Source organism: Malaclemys terrapin, chromosome 2 (genome assembly GCF_027887155.1).
Source record: "Malaclemys terrapin pileata isolate rMalTer1 chromosome 2, rMalTer1.hap1, whole genome shotgun sequence".
Taxonomy (NCBI): domain Eukaryota; kingdom Metazoa; phylum Chordata; order Testudines; family Emydidae; genus Malaclemys; species Malaclemys terrapin.
In genome coordinates, this window is record NC_071506.1 from 80835682 (window position 1) to 80862521 (window position 26840).

The window sequence follows — 26840 nt, forward strand, 5'->3', positions numbered from 1 at the left end:
TCAGAGTAGCTCAAGAGTTCTCAAATTTCATTGCACCGCGACCCCCTTCTGACAACAAAAATTACGATCCCAGGAGGTGGGACCGAAGCCTGAGCCCACCAAAGCCCCACTGCCCCGGGGGGAAGGGAGGGGAGCAAAACCTAAGGGCTTTAGCCCCAGGCAGGGGGCCTGTAACCTGAGCCCTGCCGTCCAGGGCTGAAGCCCTCGGGCTTTGGCCTTGGCCCCAGGCAGTGGGGCTCAGGCTTCGGCCTGCATCCCAGGCCCCAGCAAGTCTAAGCCAGCCCTGGCGACCCCATTAAAACGGGGTCACAACCCACTTTGGGATCCCAACCCACAGTTTGAGAACCGTTGGTCTAGATGATGGTCCCTTCCGGCCTTGGAATCTATAAATCTATGGAGAGTCCTGTGGCACCTTTAAGACTAACAGATGTATTGGAGCATAAGCTTTCATGGGTGAATACCCACTTCGTCAGACGCATGCCCTGACGAAGTGAATATTCACCACGAAAGCTTATGCTCCAATACATCTGTTAGTCTTAAAGGTGCCACAGGACTCTCTGTTGCTTTTTACAGATCCAGACTAACATGGCTACCCCTCTGATACTATAAATCTATGAGCATACTAAATCTGGGCAAGATACTAAAAAGTTGTTTGGTTGGCCAATGTTTTATATTGTCATTTTTAAAATTGCTCATAGCCCCATTTGCACTCTGGATGAATCAGTGACCAGCTGCCTGATTCCACATAAAGATGTTTAAACCAAAAATATCTTGTCTATTGTCCCCACCCAAAACATGGTTAATTCTTTAAAAAAAAAAAATAGGAGTTATTAAGTTTATTGTTCAATAACTAAAACAAATACAAACGTACATGAAGGGAGCAAATCAGTTACCAAAAAAAAAAAAAAAAAAAAAAAAAGAGCCATATTCTGCTCACAACTCCCAGAAAAGTCAATTTCTCACTCTGCATGAATTGATTCTTTAAACAATTTACCATTCTCAGAAAAATAGCTGAGTAGTCAATTGCTGCAATATACACAGATCAATTAAATCAATCAGATGTACAAGTAAACCTTAAGAAGCAACACTAGAGATGTCATTGGGCCATGAAGTTCAGATCTGAACTAAGAGATACGAATGGCAATGTAGCTCTAAAGAAGAAAAATTCCACTCTCTTGGTTTCTAGCCCAGCTACAAAACAAAATTAATATATTTGGGGATGTAACAGAAGTATACATTCTGCACAAGTTGGTGGTGAAGACCACACGCACTACGGGTGTGATCCTACACCTGCTGAAGTTAATGGTGCAGCTCTCATTGACTTCAAAGGAGCATGATCAGACACTAGGGGTTTTTTTTAAACTGGTATCAGAGGAGCTTACAAAAGGTGCAGGTACAGCTCCTCCAGAATCCATGATTAATGCATCTTACCCCAAACCAACAGCTATATATGAATTGGGGGAAAAAGGCCGGACTTTGTATGAACAAATATGTATATAATTTGTTATTCATAAAATTATCCTTGTCTGGGGTGTTCACTGCTACTGAAATCCCACCATAGGTACAACAGCCATAGCCGAGCTGCAGGTATCCCAATAAGCAAGTATTCAAATGATTAACAATGATAAAAAAAATGGTCAAGGGTCAAGAAATCATATCAATTTGAGATTGTCTTAGTTCAGGTGTCCAATATGTTCATCTCATTTCTGCAGTGACCAGAACCAATATGAAAGAACAAGTCCCAGAGAAGCAGCAGGGTTAGACTGTCAGGGCTGTTTACTGTTTATACCCGAGTTTAAAATATTGTATCTTGGGACTTTTAGAGGGACCAAAATAGCCTGATTTCCTGGGAGACATGGCAGGTTTGATTTAAATTTACCCTCTGCTGTGAGTACTCAAAAAGTCACTGAAGAGGTGTTCTCAATTAAAGAAGGCTGACTTGGACATTAACACTAGATGAACACTTTTAGCTCCTAGGATTTTGAAGAACAGGAGACAAGCCATTAAATAAACACTATCAACATGTCAGGAAATTTCACAAAATCCAGGTATCTGCATCATTATATAATAAAAGGTAGTTTTTGGTCTCTGCTCATCTAACATTACAGAAAGAGAAATATAGGAAAACAAATCCTGAATAAGCTTCTGAAAAAAAGGAGAATTGTCCGGAGGCACCCAAAGTGATAGGAAGGAACAGGACAGGCTGATGCAAGAGCTGTAATTAATTATATGTAATAAAAACTACAAAGAGCTGCCTTCTCTGTAAAGCCTGGAAAGAAATCCAACGAATGCTTCAGATCTTTAAAACTGTTTAATAGTTTTGGAATGCAGCTGCAGTTGAGAGCTTAAAAAAAACAAAACTAAAAACCTTCAGCGTATTTTGAAAAATACATCAATTGTTTTGTTAATTAAGAAACAGTAATTCAAACCACAGAAAAAAGGATGCTCTGAAAGATAACTCCGCTTAATAGCTACCTCTGTGCAGGATGAAGTTATGGTTTGGAATATGACTTTTTCACAGGGCATTAAGGAGGTCTCATTGATATTCTGATTCAAGAGAAAGTAGTTATCCGACTGTGGTGGTGAATGCCCAACATTGACTCAACAACCTGTTCCCGTTGAGGCACGCATTGCAAAACTAGATTAGCCTAACTGTCTGTATACTAAAATCTGGAGATGATTTCAACAGTGCGATTTCCTGTTTGGTCTCCACTATCTCCTCCAGGGCAAGTTTTTGAGACTTTCCAGTTTAAAAGAAGAGGGTGGGAAACAGCTGAGACAGAACTAACCTCAGCCCCCGGTTATAAGAATGCTTCTCCCAGCTGGGACCTTCCCAAACATTCTCCCTGCTTGAGCCTGCCACCTCACCTACTTTGCAATCCAAACCATTCTCCTTCTCTAGCCCTCATCCTCTCCCACTGTTGAACGGCTAGACACAAGCTTTGAAGTGGCTCACAAAATTCTACCATAGTAACCCATAATGGACTGAACCCATTCATGTACAATATGTGAGCATACTAAACACATATATATTAGACATAAAAGATTTTAATAAATGGAGGGAAGACCTAGTAGAATTTGTTGGCTGTATCAAAATTTGTTGTTTGTCTGATATAGATATAAAATACACAAATACAGTGCCAGAAAAGAAATACAGAAAAGAAGGAATGTAAAAAAAAACAAAACAAAAAACCCCAAACCAACCAAACAAAAGACACTATTAAATACAACACTAGATGAACATATGTGAAATGTCAAAACATTACAATAATTAAAATGTACCACAAGTCCCCTCAGTTAACTAGAATCATCTGTGTCTGATAGATGGATCAGAGGCTGTGTCTATACTATGGAGACTATATTGGCATAGCCCTGTAGCGTAGACTCGGCCTACAGAGACAGATGGGGGTTTTCTGTTGGTGTAGGCACACCACCTCCCTGAATGAAGTTAGTTATGTCGACAGAAGCACTCTTTTGTCAACATCATTCCGGCTACTGTGGGGGTTTGGTTGGTATAGCTATTATCAGTCAGGGGTGTGATTTTTTTTTCCCCCCCACACAGAAGTAGCTATGTCAGCCTAACTTAAGGGTAAATCAACCATGATTCTTCTCGAATTTGCACACGGGTAAATCAGGAGTAACTCCATTGAAGACAGTGGAAGCAGATTCTGTTTATTACACACACAGAGTACATAAACGGTTCTGGTAAACAGAAGAGAGATATGGTAGAATTGTGAGAGATGCTCAAAACAGTACTGGCCTCTTCTGCTCATCAGTTCAGCCTCAGACGTGTTAAAAGAAGTGTGGTTCTGGGTCCAAGTGGGATAAAAAAAAAAAAAAAAAAGTGTGTTTGAAGCAGGGGGTCCGGGAGGAAGTTTCTCACTGGGTAAGATGGGGTCCTGCAGCTCTGGTGGAAGGGACACCCAAAATGTTGTTGGGTTTGGGGCCTAGTTTGTCTTTATCTTCCCTAGCCCCTGCGTGAAGCCTATTATTTTTTCTCTGCAGGCAGTAGCCTCTGTTACCCATCCGCCTACTGCTGACCATGACCCAACTGTAATAAGACATAACAGCACTCCGTAGGGATAGGGTTTCAGTACAAGAGGCTAGAGGCTCAAAAAATGTCCCTCAACCCCCTAAAATGTATATCACACATTACATACAGTTGGCCATTTATTCAGCCAAAAGCATTTTTGATTCACGTCTACAAATTATTTTATTTTACTGTCTGTTGAATAATTTAAACAGGACTGTAAGAAGGCAGTACCACTGGAGCACCTTCCTCTTGCATGCTGCAACATGACATGCCTGTCTTAGTTTCCCTGCTTCAGAGTCCCCAGAAATAGTCCATTAAGTCTTTCTGAAATCGCTCTCTCTCTCTCACTCACTTGCAGGGTTAATTTATTACCAAAGTCCTGTGCACATAAATCATAACAAATCTCCCACAATCACAGGCCAGAATTACCCAGCATTGTCCAAACAATACATGCAACACACCAAGTACAGCTCCGGCTACTCTCATCACCCCCCAGCTCTCCAGGACAGCTCCAAGAACTCTTGCCATGCCTCACTTCCAGACTTCAGCTCTCTCTGACCCTCTAGCTTCAGTTCTCCAGCTCAGACAGCCAGCAGGCATCTCCCTCAGCTGCTCTCACCCTTCAGCCCTCTATCTTTCTCTGGCCATGGTTCTCTGGCTCAGGAAGATCAGGAGACCAGCCCCTCCCCTGGCCTCCTAGCCCTCAGCCCTTTCCAGCCTCCCAGCACTGGCTCTAGCTCTAGAAGGTTAGTAGGCCAGCACTTCTACTGGCTCCCTGATAATCCCGCCTCCTTTCCAGCGAGGGCCTGCAGCGAGCTTTCTACTCACTTCAGCTTTCCCTGGAGACCCTATCTTGACTCTCAGACAGCTCTCACCTGCCCTTTTCCTGACTGAATCTCCTTGACTCACTGAGTCTCTCCAACACACTAGTCTCCTCTTCCCTCAGATCCTCCCTTCCCATATCCAGGGTACTGCCCTGCCCTCTTAATTGGCCAAAGTGGAAGTACCTGTTCTGGCACAGGGGCACTGGACCTGCTTCTTTTACTGGGGTTGGCCAGCCACCTTGTGACAGGGACTAAATAAAAAGCCACTGGTTTATGTACCCTTTGCTAGTTCTTCAGGAACTACTAGGCAAGCTTTTGTACAAAGATACATTTTAGATCGCTCAAGACATTAACATGGCTGTCTTTTTCAGAACAGCCATTACTACAAAACATGCAGCATCTTATAATAAGACATCACTGAGCAGATGTCAAAGACATTCAAAGCTAGCAAAAGGAGCAAAACCACATGATTTATCATTTGTCCTATAAACACCATTGCTATTTTCAAAACAATAGCTTTGTAAAGGATATACAAATCCCTCATCTTTATTTCCTTTTTATATGGTCCGTGTTTTACTAGAATAGCCTCTCTCAGTGCAAAATCAAACCAATTTTCCCTGTGCCATATCTGCTTGTTAATCATTATCTGTTGTACTAGGATGAGAATTTGTGTTATTCAGAAGTTGCACTATAACCTAAGAGCCAGATTCTGAGAACCCCTTCTAAGAACAGCAGCTGAACTGAAATCAGTGGAACTACCGGTATTTGTTTAAGTAAGAGTTTGTAGGATTGGGTTCTAAGACACCAAAGTAGGTAGAGGCAACTTTGAAATACATACCTCAGTATGATTACGCTTATGCCAAAATTAAAGAAATTAATGGCAGAATAGAATTAAGAGTTAAGGTCTCATGTGACAGAAATTCAGATGTTAAGGTAAAGAAATGCACAGTTAAGAAAGACAAACAACCTTAACTCTGCCCTGTAGTAATGCCTAACTTTATGATTAGGGAATTTTAGTGTTTGTGGTCCAGATTAATTGAAACTGATTTGATAAACACATTAAAAACAATTTGCATGTTCCTTAACTACAGGATAGAGTTACAGTTTTTGGGTACCTTTCTTGAGCATTTCCATTTCATAACAAATTTCTTTAAAGTGTATCCTTAATTCTGAATTCCCTGGTTTGGGAAAAATTAATAAATCCCTGTAATGTTTTTTATCCTTAAATTACTGACACATTCTCTCAATTTTAAGTCCACCTTAATGTAGCTTTTTTGTCTTTGGCCTTTAATATACAATTGATATATTGCTTTGAAGGGTTGCGTTAGGTCTGACGCAATGTAAAAGGGGGACAGGGAGAACCCAGTGCCAAAGGCCCAATGTCTATGTACTTTGATGGCAACCACTGCATCAGTCTTCCTCGGCAGTGCTACCTTTGTGTGCTGTCTACCTGAGACAGCAGAGCCTGGGGAGCACATCTTGTACTGATGCCCAAATATAGCATGCAGCCATGAAACGCCAGCAGTGATAACTGGCCAAGTAGTCTACCACTGAGAACTCTTAATACATGTTTGGTCTTCCTTATACCAGTTGTTACAACCAATAGAACTGTTGCATGCAAATTAGCTATAGAGGAAGGGTGATTACTGGTAACTCAACCAATCATGTCAGAACTGTACTATTTAAGAGTTACCTGAGTTGCTGACCTGACCCTGTCTGTCGCCTATGTAATACCCAAAAAAATTAGATAGGTTGTAATTAAAACTATGATTTATAGCTTAATTTCTTCAAATACAGCCTATGCACAAGACTTCAATTAATGTTAAGTACATGGAAAGTTTGAAGAGCCTCAGTTATTCTATAGTTATGATCATTTGGAAAAAAATAAACGACTGACATGGATGCTAAATTTCTTAAAGAATACAGTTTTTTAATTAATTTTAATTAATTAATTTAAAGCAATACAGATTTACTTGTAAATGCTCAGAAAAATAATTCTTTACTCAAAGAGTAAGGGCTGTAAATTTGGAGAGCATATGCTGTATTTTTCAAACAAAACGAAGAGGTTGAAAGGGGAAATTCTGTTTTACTTTTGAATATTCATTCTAGGACTCTTCACGTCAGGCAGACTTCACATGGAGCATTCCTCGTCTCCATGCTCAGAGCCTGGGTTTAGGACTGTCCCTCAGGAAGGCCTCTCCAGAAACATGCTTATTCTGAGGTTTTCAGTGCACTATTCTTTTTCTGAACTTTACTTCATTGTGAAGAAATGATAGGCTTCTTGTTTGCATTAGTTTAACAGCTAGCAAGGCAGTGGTGCAATTTATTTGTTGGTAATTGCTGGCCAAAACTTAAAACTGGACTGCAGCAGCCCTCTGTAGTGTATCAGTGAGCAGTAACTCCAGTGATGTCAATGGAATTACAGTAATGTAAGTAAGAGAAGAATCAAAGCCCTGAGACAGTCTAGCATTGATATAAACACCAGCTTGGCTATACTGATGAAAGGAATGCTTGTAATACACTTGCTGCTATTCATGAAATCAAAACAAAAGCTATGGAGGTACCCAGTACAGTGACAAACATTTTTAGTATGCCTCAAAACACATTAAGGCAATTTTGGAGGGGGAGGGGCTAATTTTCACATGTAAGTAAAGGTGGATTTAAAAAAAAATCAAATACAGATCATATTTCTTGCCAAATTATAATAATTTTAAGTAGGTAAAACTCAGGACTAAACTATGTAAGTCCACACAGCTGAAAGTTGCACTCCATATTATCTTTTCCCAAAGTAACTCTGGGATTTCATAAGAAACCGTACATAGTTAGATACAAAGAACCTTAAATAATTCATATATATGGAGTTTAATAGTTTTCACAAATAAAAAAGAAAAGCCAATAAACATGCCAGTAACAGCAGAATTGATCCATCTAAAACTTCCAGAAATACACTGAAAAACAATTTAGTTAGCATGCACCAGTGTAAACAAACACTCAAAGCTGTAACAGCAAAAGACTATGTTACTTTTAGCTGATCTCTCAAACAGCCCCAACATCAACTTTCCAGTATAGATTACCTGATCAATTGTCAACTAAGTTTTAAACCTAGGAGAAAAATTAAGTTAAATCACATTCATTTCTCCCAAAAACTTTTGATGACTGCTTCATATTTAAATTGGTCTCTAAAATAACACAATGGAATTCTTGTTACTAGCATCCTAATGCCACAATGTGATTTTAAGGCTAGTCACCTATTTCATAACTATAATTGAAAAGGAACTAATCCAGACACCTACATAGATGTGATGGGGCATACCTGCCCTGCACTGGACAGGAAGAGGTTAACCTCATACTTTGGGCTAAGGAAGCCATGCCACTTGCCCCTCCCGTCCTGCTGGGAATGCCCCAACTGGAACCACAGTATAAAAAGGAACAGCTCCGCTCACTCAGGGCTGACCATGGAGGAGAGAGGATGTGTGTTGCAGGCTCCTGTCTGGGAGCTGTTAGCGCCCCAGACCACAGAGGCCAGGCAGGCTGAGACCCAGCTGTCTGTGGAGGCCCATAAGGGGAAGGAGTTGCTGGGAACTTTATCTGCTGACCACCCTGGAGAACCAGAGGACCTGTGGACTATGGAGCAGGAAGATAGGGTAGGAAGTAGCCCAGGGGAATCCGACCTTGATCTGATTGTGGAGCTGAGAATGGAGTGTGCGTGTGTGTGTGTGTGTGTTTTGGAAGGATCCCAACTGACCCAGTGGTGGATACATGTTTTGGGGATAGTCCCCTGGGCTGGGACCTGGTGGAGTAGGGAGGGCCTAGCTGCCAACCCACCCCTAGGTGATGACTCACCACCTTCTTGGACACTGGGACAGGCCACTCTGTGCTGAGGGGTAGCCTTGCTGGTTCTGGCCACTGGGACAGCCCCCCCCCCCCCCACCTTGGACTCTGGCCATTGGGCCATGCTGCCCTGACCTACAGAGCTACCTCATTGATGGGGGCCACTAGGCCATGCTGCCTTGAATCTAAGGACAGCTCTACTGTTTCTGACCATTTGGTCATGCTGCACTGAGAAGAGTGGTTATTTGGACTTGGTTGTGGGGCCATAACATCCTAGGGGGTGGGGCCTATTGTTGCAAGGCAGATATACCCCATCTTGCAAAATAATGGGAAAATACAAGACCAGATCATGGAGTGCAGTTGAACTAGCTAGGTTTTGTTATGGTTTTCTACACAAGGATGAACTTTACCCCCTAATTCTCTATTTGGCATACACTAAGGTCTAGCAAACAGAGAGCCCTATAATGTTACTTATCAGAGTACAACAGCAGTTTAAAATTATGGATGGAATTACTGGTGTAGGAAATATAAATGATTTTTGGGGGGAGGAGAGGGGGGAGAATGTGTAAAAAGCAAATTACCCAAAACATATGTAGAAAACAAATCAAGTAACCCACAATTATCAGGCTGATAAGGCTGCACAGAACTGACAACTACCTTAAAATAAAATGCACTTATTATAGGTGAGAGAAGCCATTTATCTCCATATTCCTTTTGGACTCTAGAGGTAAATAGAGATGTGCTCTTTCCACAAGCAACGAATTTGGTCCAGGCCTGACTTTTTTTTTTTTTTTTTTTTTTTAAAGCCACACTTCTAGAGTCTAATATTGTATAACAGAGCTGTGTCTTTGTATCCCCTGCAGATGTGTAATAAATATGGATGGGAAGGGAATCCCCATTGTGATTATAGACAGAAATGTAGCTCATGATCCTGCAAATTGCTTTCAGATGGACTTTTATTACCAGTGGGGCTTAGCACAGATGTAGGTGCTTGGCAGGATCAGGGCCATAGTCAGTCACTTTCTGAAGTCATTATAAAAATGAAACATCTACCTGCTTAAAACAATCCCCTAATTTAGCAATTTCACTAATGTTGGGGAAACTAGGGATAAAGTGTACATGGACAAACTAATCTGTATAAAGTTTTTTTTCCCCAAAGACCTATGTCTTTCTAATTCCCTTTTCCTCTCAAATGTTCTATGTTGTTACTCCCATTCTTTTCAGCAAAGGAGGCCTTCTGTGAATGCTTCTTTTCATAGTTTGGAGGATTTTGCTATATGCTGATATATGGCTTTCTCCCTTCCCACTTTGAGCCTGAGTGCTCTGCCTCCCAAGCAGTCCCAGCTCAGTGAGAGACCACAACTGGGAGTGAATTGAGTTTCTTGCACAGCATCTCAGATAATTTCAATACAATTGCTTTTGTTGACTGGGCTCTACTTTTGGTTCTGCCATAGACTTGGGGGCATTGTCTTTTGGAAGTCAGTTAACCTCGGTTTCCCCACTTGAAAGGGGATATTTTATTATTGCTTTTGCTTAATGAAATACATAAAGTGCTCCTCATTTTAAGAGGACGTATTTCAATTGTTCTACCCACATGTCTTACTCAAAATTATTTTTAGATCAGTAGGAAGTTTGATGTAGTAGCTTGGGAGTGAAATTTTTAAAGGTCTAGATTAGTAAACCAGCAAAAGAATGTATGTTCTAACTCCTGCTAGAAGTGTGTTCCTCTGGGAATATGACTTGTAACTGCAGTATATAAAGGGTGAGATAATCGCTCCTTCAGAATGCTAATGAATTAGGATGTCACTACAGGTAATTTTAATTAGGACCAACAGGGATTTAAATTAAGTTAGTTACCTACAAGATCTCTGCTTAACTTTGAGCCTGGTATGGTATTGAACACTCAATTGTTACATATATTTTTATTTGTTTTGTTTTTTCAGTACTAGAAATGTTTATCTGTTAGAGTGATTGTTTAGTTCAAGAGAACTCCATTAGATTTTTTTGATACTCACATTTTATATACCTTATTACAAGTTGGTTTTCAATTTTGAAGGTTCTATTTTATACTGTAAAACCAATGGTGAAACTGAAATGCCTAGTTACAACCTGAAACAAATTAGTTGAACAAAACAAGTAACTATCATTCTTCTTTTCAATCTTCAACAGATTTCACCCCCTCGCCCCACTGCAGACCTTGTGTTGTTTCAAACAAGTTCTATTCTTGAATGCGCTGAACTAAGTATTTTGAAGTAAAAGATCCAACAGCATCAGACATTATATGTAATACTTTGCTTTTTTCCCCCTAATGTATATTTGAAAGGTACCCTGATGAGGATACAACTACTATAATTCAGGCTTAGGAATTTCACATTATCTCCTACATTTCAATACTTCAAGCTGACAGCTTCATGCAAATAAAACCAGACCATTATCAGATGTAACTTATCCAGTTAATGTTACTGCTGTCACCCTCTGAAACAGTGATTTGGTTCTTTTATAGCTCATTTGGAATCTTCAGAGGATATGTTATTAATACATATTCTCTATTGTAAATATAATTATCATCCAGAATTCTAATTACCGTGCTGATCAGGAAATTAGCTTCAGATCAATTTGAGAATTTTGGTAAACAGTCAAAGGAATTCAGTTGGCCCTATCGGAGGTTTATTCATTGCCAGAATAATTTCAATTAATCCATTCTAGCCTATGATAATCTTCTGCACAGGAAGAACTGCTGACCTCAGGTTGCCTACTCGAGTGTGTCCTACTTGGTAGACTCTCATAGCTGGGAGTGAAGGGCTTAGGAGGGGCCCCCTTTTTGATCTAATCAAAAGGAGCAGTGTATTCAACAAAGGGAAATTATTTTTACTCTGGATAAATGAGCCATAATATTAAAGTATTGCAGGGGAAGGGATGGGAGAGCAGGGGAGGAAGGCCGTAAGTGATAAAACAGTGACCATGATAATTTAAACTGAAGGGCTGTCATTTTTATACTTAGAACAAATGCAACTCCTTGCAAACTCCAAAATTTAGAAAGTGAATAAATAGACTAATTATGGATTATATTCTGGACAATTTATTTCTGGATCATTTTAATTGGCTTTTTATTAGACAGGATAGTTAAGAGAAATTAGCTAGCATATATTTTCTTTAGATTCAAGAGCTATGCATATCCAGAATGTCTAACTTCTCCTGTACATATTTTCCTCTCAATAGCTTTTACATCACTGAAGTTTTAATCAGGACTATTTTTGTGCTAACTTTCTGAGCTGCAATAAGCCCTTCAATGACCTAGTCTGATAGTAGATGTAACATCACTGTACACCACTGGTCCTCAGCCAGTTGTACAAAGCAGTTATGCTACTTCCCATTTTTAACAGGTTCTCTATGGCTCTTAGAGTGGGATCCATGAAGGTACTTAGGTGTTGCAATGTTGAGTGTCAGAGAATTCTTTCGCAGGTGTCTGGCTGGTGGGTCTTGCCCAAATGCTCAAGGTTCAATTGATCACCATATTTGGGGTCGGGAAGGAATTTTTCCCTCAGGTCAGACTGGCATACCCTGGGTTTTTTTGTCTCCCTCTGCAGTGTGGGATACAGAGAACCCACCATTTACACTGTAACTTAAGTCTTTAAATCATGATTGGAGGACTTCAGTAGCTCAGCCCAGAGGTCATGGGTCTGTTACAGGGGTAGGTGAGTGAGGAGAGAGACTGTAGCCCAATGATTAGGGCACCCACCCTGGAAATGTGAGACCCCCCCATCCAGTTCCCCTGCTCCAATGACTTTCATTATTTGTTCACATTATTTGCTCAACGGGAGAGGCTGACTGAGCCCCACTTTGGAATATCTGGTAGTGCAGTGGTTAAAGCACCCTTCTGAGACGTGGGAGACTCTTGTTCAAATCCCTCCTCCCACTTTGGCGGTGGGAATCAAACCTAGATCTTCCATGCCCCGGCTGAGAGCTCTGACCACTGGGCTAAAAGTTATAAGGTGGCACCACCTCCTTCTCTTCTGTATGGATTTTGAATGGGACTTGTTCTGGTAGGCATGCTCTCCAGTTGCCTACCAGATTGGGCCCTACAGGTGACTGAGGCAGCCAAATATCTCTTTCCCAGCTCGTGAATCACTCTGGGGCTTAGGTGGGAGATAGGCATCTGGATGCCTAGAGGGAAGCGGCTACATGTATGCCCCAGGATCTAAAATTTAGGCACCTAGGGAACTTTTACAGTGGAAAGTTAGGCAAGGTGACTACAGGGTTAGGCAGCAGCCAAGCAGGAACTTTGTGAATCACAGTGGTGGCACACACAGACTTAGGTGCCTACCTCTAAGTTGCTTTGTGCGTCACCCTCAGTTCCTAATTTAAGATCCAATTCTAGAACCTCTGCTCACACTAGCAAGCCCACTGAAGTCAGCACGACTATTTGCTTGAGTGTTACTCAACATGAACAAGGAGTACAGAACTGGGACCTGAATGCTGAACCTCTGGGCTGTACCAGTGCACCACTGTGCTTCTTCCCTTTTGCAAATGTGTGTGCTCTAACCCTCAATGGAGCTAACTAAACCCAAGCAGACTACTACACTGACCATATCTACAGTGGCAGAAGCAATGGGTTTTGCCTAGATTGCAGGAAACATTATGGTCTCAATTGTTCACCAGCTTGCACCTGTGCAGGGCAAGACACTACCACTCTCATTTCAGCCATCATCACAGAACTCTTTGAAACTTTTTATATCTTGGAAGACTTTTCTTGAGGAAAAATTAGAGATATTGAATTAAGTACTACACAACACATGGCTACTGTACATGGAAATCTTCCTTCAAACAAAGTACAATGAATTATTAAAGAAAAAGTTTTAAACATCTGAATGTTTTCTGTAGTTTATTCACAGAGAAGTAAGACCTAGTCCATGTTGATCTACATACAGCCAACAGAAAATTTACCATGGTGTTTGGCTGGGGATGCTTAACAAGCAGTTATAATAAATTATCTAACGGAACACTATTTCCATTAAAATGCTCTTTAAAATATTAATTTTCCAAAGTAATTCTTGTATAGTAAATTTAATTAGTTGTCTTACTGTCATAGTACAATGAGGTTTAAAAGGATTGCATAAATCTGAATGACTGGAAATGCATGCTGATTTTCACAAACTGTTCTAACTGACTAATGACAGATTTAAATAATATTCACTTATACTATTTTTTCTTTTGTGCCTATGTCCCAATATTATAAGGACACTGAAGACCATAAAGAGCTAATCTTGCTCCTTTACTGGTAAAGCAGTTTTGTTCATACATATGAGGACAACATCTGGACTATATATAGTCCTCATCTATCATCTACCACTCCTCAATTTAACTTTACTGAATGATGGCTCTTTCAAATATCAACTAGGAGCTAAAAACTTTGAGGAAGAGACTCCATCACAAACACAATGCCTCCTTTTCTCTGCAGAGTTAAACTAAACTATTATGCAATGTAGAAAAAGTGCTTTTTCTGATAATTATTAAACCAGTTTGAAAAATAAGGGTAAACAAGTCTCTGTCTTCCTGACCACTTGTGCATCATCAAGTACTAAGAGCAAACTTTCTGCCTCCTTTGATTGGGTGGGGATATAAGACATGGCTTCTACCACAAGGTGGTGTGGCGGTCTGTAGGACACAGTCCTGTTTCTGTTGATCCAAGGACAGAGGATTGAGGTTAAGGTGGGAAGGGAAGATAGAAATTTCTATGACATAACCCACCCTCACCACAGAAAACAACCAGAAGTCTGAAGTAATCCCATTCTGTGGAGAAAGGAACAAGAAGATTCCCCTAAAACCGGAGTTAATACTCCGGTCTCTCCTTGGTCAGAATTGATTTCTGGCTGGACTCTGACTAGCCAGAGAGGCTTTGACTTCATCCTCTTGTTGGGTTTGTGTTTCACAGGGCACTTTCTCACTGAAGTGTGGCCTGCTCTTCCTGGAAGATGGTGTGGAGGGTCCCTCGAGATGATGCAGATGGACAGGGAAGCTGCACCAAAGCAGGAGGGGCTCCTCTTTAGGAATTTCGGTGGAGAAAGGTGTGGGGAAGGGAAGGTGTCATGATCCCCCTCAACAGGGACTGCAAGGAGGCCACAAATATTCAGTGGATGCAGGCCATTACCACTGGGTGGAGAAATTGCCCAGTTGAAAAAGTAGAGGGACCAGGGTGTCTTTACTTCTGTAAGACTCCCCTCTGAATGTGTATCACCAAGTCTTTTCTTATGAACTGCTGGTTCAGACCTCTTACTGAAAATAACTTTCAGCAACTACTCAATTTCCAATTGTAGACTGGGTTTTAAAAGACAGTATAAGCAGACACACTTCATTCCACCCAGTAGCACCCAATGGTATACCCATACATTAGTCAGTACATCACAATGTATTCCCCTATCTTCCCTGCCTTGCTTTGGAAGAGTTACTTTGAATCCAATTCCTTAGGTTATTTTCCACAAGCTTGTGAAAAAAGTGAACAACCCAACCTGACATACATTTGTACATCTTATAATATGCAATCTGTTTCTCAAACAGCAGAAATTCCTGTTTTCTCACATAATGATTCTCATTGTCAGTTTGGTGCTCCCTGTGCCAGACCCATCTCCTACCCTACTCCTAAAAATAAACAGTAACAATTCACAAACAGTTCTTTAAAAAGTCAGAAAATGTACAGAAGGTTTCTGCTGTATTACATAATAAACTAACACCCTGACAAGCATCAAATAAGAGGCATTTTCTAGAGCAGTCATTCTGACAGCAGCTGCTACGCTGTACTTAAGGTTGAAAAAACACATTCCATTACCATTCCCCTATATTTTCATGTGCTCGTAACTTACTAAACACTCACTTTTGCATCTGAAAATTTCCATGCTTGGTCTCTGCCCAAATTGAGCAAAATTTAAGCAATTTTTGAGATACTGGAAATAAATAATAAAAAGAAAAATCCCTTCCACTTCCCCCCTTACTTTACCTTCTCTGAAAGTTCTCTCCCCCTCAGTCTTCGTTTTTTAAATAAGGCCTGAAAGCTTTTTCAGGGGAGAGAAAAAAAGGCATTTCTTGCTTTATTAACATTCAAAATGTAATTTCTTGTCTTCCCTGGTTTTGATGAAGGATTAGAGAACTGGAGGGGAAGCTTTGTCAGCCTTCATCTGGACTGTTGAATTTTTGATAGAGCAATTTTTCATTCTAAGTGTTTGTTTTTTAACACCTATTTCATAGATCATTCATCTACTCCTGAATAACTAAATATGCATTAAGTTTTTGCCAGACTGAGCCCTTCTTTATTTTAAAATAAATATTTTGATATCTAAAATACACCTATTCAATGCTCTCGGTGCATGTACACATAGTTTTATAAAGAATGTGTATAAGAAATGAAAAACTGGTCTGAAATCAATAATAAATCCTCATCACCCATTACAGCGAATAACTAACCTCCCTCCAACCCTCCTGTTCTGCAAAAGCTGAAGTTATGGAGTTAATACTTGGATGGTCAGAACCTTAATTCTACAATACTTGACCATAACACAGATTGAAAAAAAAATCAATGGCTAGTCATAAAAAAAAAAAAAAAAAAAAAAAAAACGAGGAGTCCTTGTGGCACCTTAGAGACTAACAAATTTATTTGGGCATAAGCCCCACAAAAGCTTATGCCCAAATAAATCTGTTAGTCTCTAAGGTGCCACAAGGACTCCTCATTTTTGCTGATACAGACTAACACTCTTAAATCTGGCTAGTCATAAGTATCTGATGGCAGAAGTTGACCCTATTAGGACACACAAAATACTGACACAAAAGTAAGTTTCTAGCCCTCATTGTTGCAGAGGAAAATTGAAAATATGGAGTGCAATCTAGAGGCTCCGAAATCCAAAGGCAAAAGAAAGAGAACCCCAAATTAATTATTTGTAAAAATAAGATTTTTATAAATATTTGGGTGCTTTATTTGCCTTCTATTATCTGAGTCTTTGGTGGTTCATGTTTTTTCAGGCTTTTTTGCAACCATGAAGGCTAGAAACTTGCTTTGTGTTTTTAAAAAACGTGAAAACTGAGTCTCGGTCCCATGACTCTTGGAACTGAGGCTTTAAGAAATACAGCAAATATCACAAGACTTGTAGACACCCAATCACACCAACTCTCACACCACACAAGACTGGAAGGGGTTAAGATGGGCTAATTAACTCCACAGCCTGCACCTAGAGGAGGAGCCAGGCGCAGGGGGATTGATTGGGAACAGACTTAGCTGGGCAGGAACAGGCAGGCCTATTGTAAAGCCCAGGAGCTAGCAGAAGAAGGGGGCTGCAGGCTGTAGTCACTTCCTGCAGGGAGGTGTGTTTGGGATACAGAGGGTTGTCTAGGGTTACCATACGTCCGGTTTTTCCCAGACATGTCTGGCTTTTCAGCAATCAAACCCCCGTCCGGGGGGAATTGCCAAAAAGCCGAACATGTCCGGGAAAATGCCAGCCGGGCACTTCCCCTCCCGCGGCTGCTCTGCTCCTCCCGACTCTTCGGCTCTGTTTAAGAGCCAAGCTGCCCGAGCGCTATGGGCTTTAGGCAGCCCCCTTGCCTCCGAACCCCAGCCGCCGTCCGGGCACTTCCCCTCCCGGGCTCCGGCGGCGCAGGGTCCGGAGGCAAGGGGGGCTGCTCGAAGCCGGTAGCGCTTGGGCAGCTCGGCTCTTAAACAGAGCCAAAGAGTCAGGGGAGGAGCAGAGCCTACGGCCGCGGCGGCTCTGCTCCTCCCCTGACTCTTCGGCTCTGTTTAAGAGCCGAGCGCTACGGGCTTTGGGCAGCCCCCCTTGCCTCCGGACCCTGCGCCGCCGGAGCCCGGGAGGGGAAGTGCCCGGCTGGGGGCGCAGGGTCCGGAGGCAAGGGGGCTGCCTGAAGCCCAGGCGCTACCAGCTTCACGGTTTGCCGGGCAGCCTCCAGATCCTGCGCACCAGGCTGGGCGCTTCCCCTCCAGGGCTCCAGCTACGCTGGGGAAGCGCCAGCCGGGGGCGCAGGGTCTGGGGGCTGCCCGGCAAACCATGAAGCCAGTAGCGCTCGGGCAGCCCTTTTCGCATGGCTGGGAGTTGGAGGGAGGAGAGGGCGGAGTTAGGGTGGGGCGGGGAAGGGGTGGAGTTGGGGCGGGGCTGGGGTGAGAAATGGGCGGGGTCAGGGCCCCGTGGAGGGTCCTCTTTTTTTTTAATTTGTTAAATATGGTAACCCTAGGGTTGTCCACAATTGCTCCCTGGAAGGAGGATTTTGGGAGGCTGGCAAACCCAGAGAGGGGGGGCAGGTAGGAGAAGGCTCAGGGGAATAGCAGTGCTGGCCTTGGCTGCTAACTGGAGGGCCCCTGAGCTGGAACCCGGACTAGAAGGTGGGCCCGGGTTTCCCTACCAGCCACATGCTTCAGAAGTCACTTTTCCAGCGTTTACACTATATTTTTATTTTTCCTCCCAAGACAAGCATAAACACTAACCCTCAACGAAGACTATGTTTATGTCAAATTTCAAAAAGCCATCTTTTCTGTAGACTTGTGTGTGTGTATATATTGAGAGAGAGAGAGAGAGAGGGGTGCAATTAGAAATTAAAAGTAAAAAACCCATTTCATTCCCTTACAACCACTGAAAGGATTTTGCTCTAATTCCACTAAGCCTAAAAGATGATGTTTCAGAAAGTTGTGAACACGTGAAGATGGGATTATAATAGAAACGGCTGTGCAACCTTAACTTTTGTGCATATTACCAGGTAACTGCTACAATAAAAACACACTTGTTAAAAAAAAAGGAAAATGTGGAAACAACTATTCCTGCACACAGAGTAGCTACATATTGTACAACTTTACTCTGAGATGATTAGCAAAGAGTGCAAAGAATTAAAAGAGCTCTACAAAATACCTTTAGCATGCTGCAAAGCAAGAATACTGGTGTGTGTAAGGGAGAGAGAGGTGTTTAAATATCAGATGCCTAATCCTGCAAAAGGACTGCTTGCTTGAGTAAGGATTATTGCATGAGAAAGTATTTTGAGGCCTAGTTTTGAAACCCTAACAATAACCTCATTAACTACTCCACAAACATCACACCCCGCCCCAAATTCTGAGGTAGTGCTTTCTCATACCTTTGTGAATAACATAGAAAAGCCTCTTTTAAATAGGGAGCATCAGACAATAAATACCTAAAGCAAATGAAGAACTATTTGCAAACATTACCATAGCAATTCTTTGTATCTGTTTTAAATGTTAACACATTAGAGAGATGACGAGTCAAGATACTCGTTTTCTCTGTCCTCTACCACTTCTTTTAAGAACTTCAATCCTACTCTTATTTCAGATAAAGGGAGGTTTTGCCATTGACTTCCATGGGAGCTAGGTATTGTCCAATATTCTGATAATTTCATAATACCATAGTAAAATCTGTTTTCTTTAATGTTAAATATCAGTGTAATATTAAAGGAAACTGGCCATGTTCAGTCTTGTATGTATTAATATCTATAGTAGTTAGATTCTTTTTCTTTTGGAGGCTGGGTAGAATGATCTCTTTTGAGCTCTCAAAGCAGCAAATGAGATGGTGCCACTCCAAACTCTAAGGTTTTAAAGCATTTTAGAAGTTACTGAAAAAGTTGTTGTTTTAGCCTGAACCAGCAATGACTTATGTGAGTATCTTTATTCCCTTGACTTCAGGTATTCATGTTCTTAAAACTTTAGTGAGTTGGGCCTTGATCCAAAAACAGTTAAGCAGCTGCTTAACTTTAAGGCCCTACATTAGTCAGACTAATTTAAAAAGGGAATGTCAATGGACTACTGACATGAGCACAGTTAATGTGTTACCTGTTCGGGGAGGATTTTTGCACAACTGTTTTTTATAAAATATTTTTCAACAAACTTACAACTAACTCCTCCCTCTCCCCAAAACAACTGAGTTTAAAAATGATCTGTTGAGTACTATGAAACAGGTTTTTAAAAATAAAGAAAGTGTGCCTATGTTTATTACACTTAATTAAAACTCAAAACTAGACATTGCAGCCACCCAATGTATAGGTAACAATTCTGCTATATCTTCAGTTATATGCATCACATAAAAAAAAAAAAATCAACTATTTTATAACGCCACACAGCTTAGATCATCTGACTTGTGTCTCTAACAGTGTATTCAGCTTCACAGACTCAAGCTGAATAAACACAGGCAGAAAAGAAAGAGACACTTGTTCACTGGTAAAGCTTATAGCATTATAAAAACTGTGCACAGGGCAAAAGGTCCATTTTTAAATGTGTCACAAAACACTTCACCCCAGACATAGGAGCTTTCGCCACAGGCACGAGAGCTTTGTGGTAAGGAGGAAAGTTTTTGGACAACAAAAATATTGCTTAATGGGATTATGCGCACAAAGCCTAGTTTCCTATTTATAATACCATCTCAATGAGTCAAACACAAGCTGGACCTTTACCTGTGCCAGCACTGATTGCACAATTTAATGAGAAATAGTAAACAAACAAACAAAAACTCTGTACAGGGCATGAACTCTTGTTGCAAATACATTATCTGCACAAAGGATGTCAAGTAGGCAATTAATCAAATAATACTCTTTCCAAAAGATAATTTGTGTTCTTTTGCCTTCTATAAGTGTCCCTCTTCTCTATAAGTATAAAAGCTACATGATTGTAGCGCAGATTTTTGGTTACTCCTATTTTGCAATCCATTATGAAATTATATCCATGTATGTGAGTAATTGTTTAAAAGTAAAAGGACAAAAGGCATATTCTGCAGGCATTATTACACCATATAAAGGATTGTGTTCAGTAATGCAGTGGGACTTTATTTACCTCTCACCCACACTTCACTTCAACAAAGTTACTCCTGATTTATACCAACATGGGGGTAAAATGAGGCCTATTATATGGATTATAAAACAATTTGTCTGTGGAGAAGGGAGGGGAGAGAAACTTAACACTTTTTTCCAATTAGATATCCCATATATATCCACAAACTTGCCACCCTTTATTGTAGGGTAGCTCATTAGAAAAGTTACTTGGCATCTGAACTGGGATTAATAATGTTTCAGCAGTCTCAGAGTCAAAAATTGGTTTTAGCAGCTAGCAAGCCTTATCAGCTGTGCCTAGTTACCTACTAATGTAACAAATGTCCCTGCTTGTAAGGTACAAGGTCAAAATGCAGTGAGAATATGCAGCACTGTTTGAAGTAAAATAAATAAAAAACTTACAGTAACAACTCTGGTCCTGCCAACATGCTCCAAGAAATTCTGCAGAGCTGTTCAGACTCCAATAGTGTCGTTAGGAAAATGTCAACAAGAAAAATCTGATGGCAAAATATGCCATGTGCCAGCAATAAGGCTTCATTATTGAGAGCAAGTATCAGCAAAAAGACTAAAGAGAGGCTTCTGGCAGAGGGACAAAGAATTTGTACACTGATCCCTGGATTTTACCACCTGTTGTCTACATGCCAAATGCATTCACACAGCAATGAATTGCTCTTCTAGCTGCACTCAGCACTGAAGTTGAAAGGAAAATGATATTGGACAACTTGGTCCTGACACCAGTGTAATAGGCTGTACAAGTTCAATAAAATAAAATGGGAGATGCTAATAGACTGTCATCTCAATTACTTTTGCCAGGGTTATAAAAAGAATTTGGAGATTTCCTCCCTCTTGGGTATTTTCTAGTAATTGCTGTTTCTAAACTTCCAATTTTCTGTCTGTAATAGCCTTTATTTTCTCTTAAAAACAAAACAGGCTAATTTTTTTTTTAAAGCTGCTAAACTAGAAAAAGTAAAACAATTTTTTCAATAGCATTTTCTTTCCTGATTTTGATTCCTTGTAGTCTGAGGAAATTCTTTCTAAACTTATCATTGTTGCCTCAAATTAGAGGAAAAGCTCAACATAAATATTTCCCCTACAAATGTACAGCGAAACTCAATTTGCCTGCTTTATTTTCACAAGTTCGGGTCTAAACAAGAATGAACTTTTTCTGGCTCTGAAAGGAGCGAATTTTATGTGGTGCCTTCATTCTCGGAGAATGTCCTTTACAACAAGTAATAAGCTTGTGTTTGTGTAGACAAAACGCAATGGTCACACTGCACTCAAATACTATAGCTAGTATCTGCTTTTGATATGGTAAAAATTATTTTAGGGCCTAATCTTTTTGGCATTGGCTAGCCATGCGGTGAGCTAAAACTTTAACAGAAAAGCAGAACTGTTCGTTTTCTCACCAAAATGTCTTTTTCATCCAATTGCTGCATCCTTTTGATTCCTAGGTTATAAGCTGTCTGAGGCAGAGGACTGTCTTCTTGGCTATTTGTTTATTCATAATGGGGCCCTAACCCTTGATTGGGGTTCCAAGATGTTACCATAAATAAATAATAGGTAAAACATTTTCAGAGAGGAGTGTGAATTTTAGTTGACGTTATCCTTGAAAAACAAACTTCTTTTCAGTGGTCTACAGCATACATCACCACAAACACTTACATCTAATATATTGCTGCGTTATAAAGTCTATTTCATGTTAACCATCCCAAAAGAGTACACAAATAAAGACAAGTTTAAAACCTAAACCAAAAGCAGTTAACTTGGGAACAAAGACGAGGTTCACAACAGGCATTACTTGCAGGAAAAGAAAAAAAAATTTCTTTGGTTGATACAACTCTAGCAAACATCAATGTACTTGCCAATCTTGGTCCCCACTAACCCCCACTTCGGACTAAGGTACGTAAATTCAGCTACGAATTCGAAGTACCTTAGTCCGAACTTACTGCGGGTCCAGACGCGGCAGGGAGGCTCCCCCGTCGATGCCGCGTACTCCTCTTGCCGAGCTGGAGTACCGGTGTCGACGGCGAGCACTTCCGGGATCGATCCAGGATCGATTTATTGCGTCTAAACCAGACGTGATAAATCGATCCCAGAACATCGATTGCCTGCCGCCGGACCCTCCGGTAAGTGTAGACGTACCCTCAGTTTACATCTGACTGGGGAAAAGGGATTAAAAAGTAAATAAATGAGTGTTAGTAAAACAGAAGTGGCTGGAAGGGAGGCAGTACTGTAATTTGCCACCCTTGGAAACCTGTATCTTCATCTTTCTTGAAGATCTTTGGTTTTGACTAAATGAGAGAATTCTGCCTTATGTGCTCCTTGAATATATAAAAATATTGTCTATAGAGGCAGAATTTTGCCTGACCACTTAATTCCCTTTTCCCCCTGAAAGTGAAGTTTGATATACTTTACCAGAGCTAAAAACCCAAAAAGAACAGAGACCATTATTTTCCATGTTCTACATGTTTTTTCTTCTATAAGTTGCAGACAAGATTCAAATTGTGCTGGGTTCAAGGACAAGCCTTCATGTCAGTCAAAACTGTCTACTGACACCAGCATCATGTGATCCAAAAATTCCTGAATTTTCTTTCCTGTTTCATCCTTCACAACAATCCCATAGGAAGAACTTCTTTCTCATGAAAGACTGGAACAATGAGATTCTATTTAAATTCAAACTATCATACTATCAAATGAAAATGTGAAAAGTAATGTCTGGACCATTAAAAATAGATGCACGATACTCTAATCTGACAGGCAAAAGCCAAGGTCTCCTTTCAGCATCTGTTAAAGCGCTCCACTGGGGAAGAAGACAACCAGTGACTTCCAGTAGAAAATACCGAAGGTAAATGATTTGTACCCACACTCATGAGACAAAAATCCAGAAGTGAATCTAAAATAATAATAAATAAATAAGAATAAAGGAGGTCTAAGATGGTGTAACTTAGTCCTTCAGGTCCCCACAACATGGAACTCAGACTCTCCCTAGACTCAAAAGACCTGATTCTCTGTGCCCTGCACTACATGTAGTCATGTATGTGATGTTGGCAGACCAGGTGCCAGCTCATGTCAAGGCCTCAGGTCTTACTGGACACTGACAAATGCATACCTGGAAACCAGGCTGGTTCATCTGTATGTTATTGCTAAAATAGATGTTAAATTGATAAGAATATGTTCAGACCTGACTAAATGCTTGTAGGATGCTACATGTATTGATCTCACTTATGTCTGTAGCCCCTGGTATAAAGTTGTATTGAGTTTCCACTGTAAACTTCTGTGTAACTCAAACAGCAGAGAAGCCTTCTCTAATACAAATGCTAGCTTCCTACAGAAGACGTTAAGTCCTTCCCAATGAGAAGACCTTTGAAACCAAACATGCCTTTGAGACATCAAAAGAAAAAAGTATTAATTGCACTTCTCAACCCCCCCTCCAGGAAAGGGAGACCTACACATGAATTCATCCCATCAGCTTGGACTCTAGGGTGAAGGGGATTGAAAAACCCTGACCAGGAGAACCTAGGTTCTTTTTGCTGCTTGGGCTCCAAAGGGGCAAGAATCACTAAGCATAAGCAAAAGACCTCCAGCGGTTTTGCCTGCATTAGCCCTAAAAGACGTATGGAATTTGCTTATACAAGTTTCTATTCTCTTTTGGAATCTAAGACTGTCACTCATTTGTGTATGGGTTACCTGCTTTAAACTTGTAAATAACTTTTCCCCTTTTCCTAGTTAATAAATCTTTAGTTTATTACATGATTGACTACAAGCCTTGTCCCAGAGAGATCTGGGTGCAACTGACCTGGGGCAAGTGACTGGTCCTTTGGGACTGGAGTAACCTGACTATTGTTGTGACCTTTTGGTATAAAGGAGCCGTCTATCTCAAAGACCAACTTGCTTGGGTGGTAAGATAGACCAGAGTGCCCAGACTGTGACTCCATGTTAAGGCTGTTACGGTGCATTAGAAGTTCACACTTGGTTGGTGAAATCGAATTATAGAACATAAAACCAGTTTGGGGTTTGTGCCCTACCCCGAGGTTGGCACTCGCGCTCATGAGTTACTCCAGACAGTGTGACAACATACACCAGTGAAAATGGGTGTAAAATACTGTCACTTTGCACTGATGCAAATGCCTACACAATGTGCCGGGCAACAGAGAATCAGGCCAAGTGGGCTTGATTCTTCACTCCTTTGCACCTCGTGCAGTCCCAGATACTTGCACAAAGCAAGTAAAAACCTTTTCCAATGAGAATTTTTCCCCGTTTGCTGCCTTACTCTGCTTAATTTTGAACATGAGTAAATGTCTACACAAAGAGCCAGGTCCAAATTAATTTATCAGCATGTAACTTACATCTCTACTTCCCCCTTGTGACATTCTGTACACCCAAAGCAACACCCTGGCACCTCCATACTTACCATGGTGATACAATTATGATACGAAGTATTCTTTATGGTGTATCATTCTAAAAGTCTTGATCTGTTGAACACTGATATGCTTTCATTGTATGTGAAGTTATGAAGTTTTTCTATGTGTTACCAAAATATGCTGTAAAGTTGGAAACACCAACAACCAGTCTTTCAGGTACAGCAATGGGGCAGCCAGAAATGGATGATGGCCCATTAAGGGGAATACACACACACTCACAAGGATTACCCCAGGAACTGTATGCAATGGAAACTTCTCAGAGAGAACATGTACACAATGGATGCTGTTTGACTCATGTCACAGCAAAAGATCTTTCCAGCAAGCTGGAAGAAGGTATAAAAGGGGAAGTGACATCATCATTTGTCCTCCCTCCCCCCACAACTGGAAACACCTGGAAACACATCTGGAGAAAAAGACTGAATTGAAGAGGTGGTCCCAGGCTGAAGAGATTTCCAGCCTGTGTATGGAAGATCTGTGACCTGCTCGTATTGTCTATCAGGGTGAGACACTGCTTGATTCAAATCCTGTCTAGGTAATAGAACTCAGCTTGCATTTTTGCTTTCTTAGGTAATCCACTTTATGAATAGATTTTAAGTGCTTGATCTGTATGCTTACTATCTTTCTGTAGTTAATAAATCTGTTTTATATTTTTACCTAAAACAGTGTGTTGCTTGAAGTGCATGGAAAATCTGCTCAGTGAACAAAAACTGGTGCACGTCCTCTACACATTCAGGGAGGGGCGGACTGGGTAATAAACTTGCACTGGTCAGGCTTCTGACCAGGGCAAGATGGTACAGCTCTGGGGTCCTAGGCTGGGGAGAATTGGTTGGAGCCTCTCTAGTGTTGGTTCATGAGTGGCTGGCAAAAGTATTCATGTAACTCAGCAGGGTGTGTCCCTGCCTGTGGATGGCTGTGACAGTGCAGGATCTGGAAGGGTTTGCAGCTTGTTACAGCATCACAGTGTGAGAGGGAGCCCAGGTTGGTAAGACAGAGGGCTCAGTGGTACCCCAGTTCCAGGTTGCACCCTAGGGAACCCATCACACTCCTCCAGTGTGTAAATTACCCGAGCTTTAAACTGTCTTACACATCAGAAAGTTAATGCAAGTAGATCTATGGAAATCAAACCTTTACCACCATACACATCACCTCAAAATTTGGCTGACAAAATTCTTGAAATCATAATTTTAAAGACCTACTGATATAAATATTTTTTCCCTTCTGAAAATTCTCAGATATATAGGCTAGCACAGAAGTCATTACAGCATACAGGGCCAGCCTATTCTCTGTTTTTAACAAGAATTTTGCTGTTGATTTCAATGAGCGCAGGATCAAGCTTACGTCATCACCATTAGCTACTCACGTATGAAATTCCAGTTACATTATGGGATGGCAAGTGGATAAGTGGGTGCAGAAAAGATGTCTGATGGTTTAGGATGGGATTTTCAGAGATACTTGGGGTGTTAGGTGTGCCCAAATTGTGGGTTCCTAAGTCCGATAGATTCCAGTCTTAATTGCTCCCCTTCCTTGATATCTTTGCCTTGATAATACAAAGTGCACTCCTAATTAGGAGAAGGGTGGGAAAGTGACAGCAAATCATCACTACCAGCATTTTGCCTACAGCTGGAAATGAAGATTTGAGGGGTCAGGAAGTCTGTCAAGAGCTACATCTTTTCTAAAGCATAAGTAAACAGGAAACAACCTAAGTGAGAGTTGAAATATTCTTAGGCATGGTACAAAATAACTACCTCAATTACAAACTCACTGCTGAGACATGAAAAATACCCTAATCCTCAAATCTTGTCATATCCCTTTATACAAAAAGATATTCAAGGTATGCAGTCTTTTAGGAGGCCTGAAATATTACCTACTGCAGCTTTAAAAAAGCAGGCCAAATTCTAGTCTCATTTACACCTGAGCCAG

The 26840-nt window shown here is 41.0% G+C and overlaps 2 protein-coding genes across 6 annotated transcripts in view; one reads left to right on the forward strand and one right to left on the reverse strand.

Annotated features, from left to right (window-relative positions):
- Positions 1-14183, forward strand: part of TMEM241 (transmembrane protein 241) — a 188035-nt gene extending 173852 nt beyond the window's left edge. Inside the window, exon 15 of one of the 2 annotated variants that reach the window (XM_054017805.1) lies at positions 13926-14183. In XM_054017805.1, the coding sequence (XP_053873780.1) occupies positions 13926-13950 (25 nt within the window). In that variant the 3' untranslated portion in view covers positions 13951-14183. Of the gene's footprint in view, positions 1-10857; positions 11135-13925 lie in introns of those variants that run through there. The other variant, XM_054017808.1, reaches the window with a different exon arrangement.
- The window catches only part of CABLES1 (Cdk5 and Abl enzyme substrate 1), a 128913-nt gene that overhangs the window by 79859 nt on the left and 22214 nt on the right, over positions 1-26840 (reverse strand). The gene's annotated exons all lie outside the window — the stretch shown is intronic.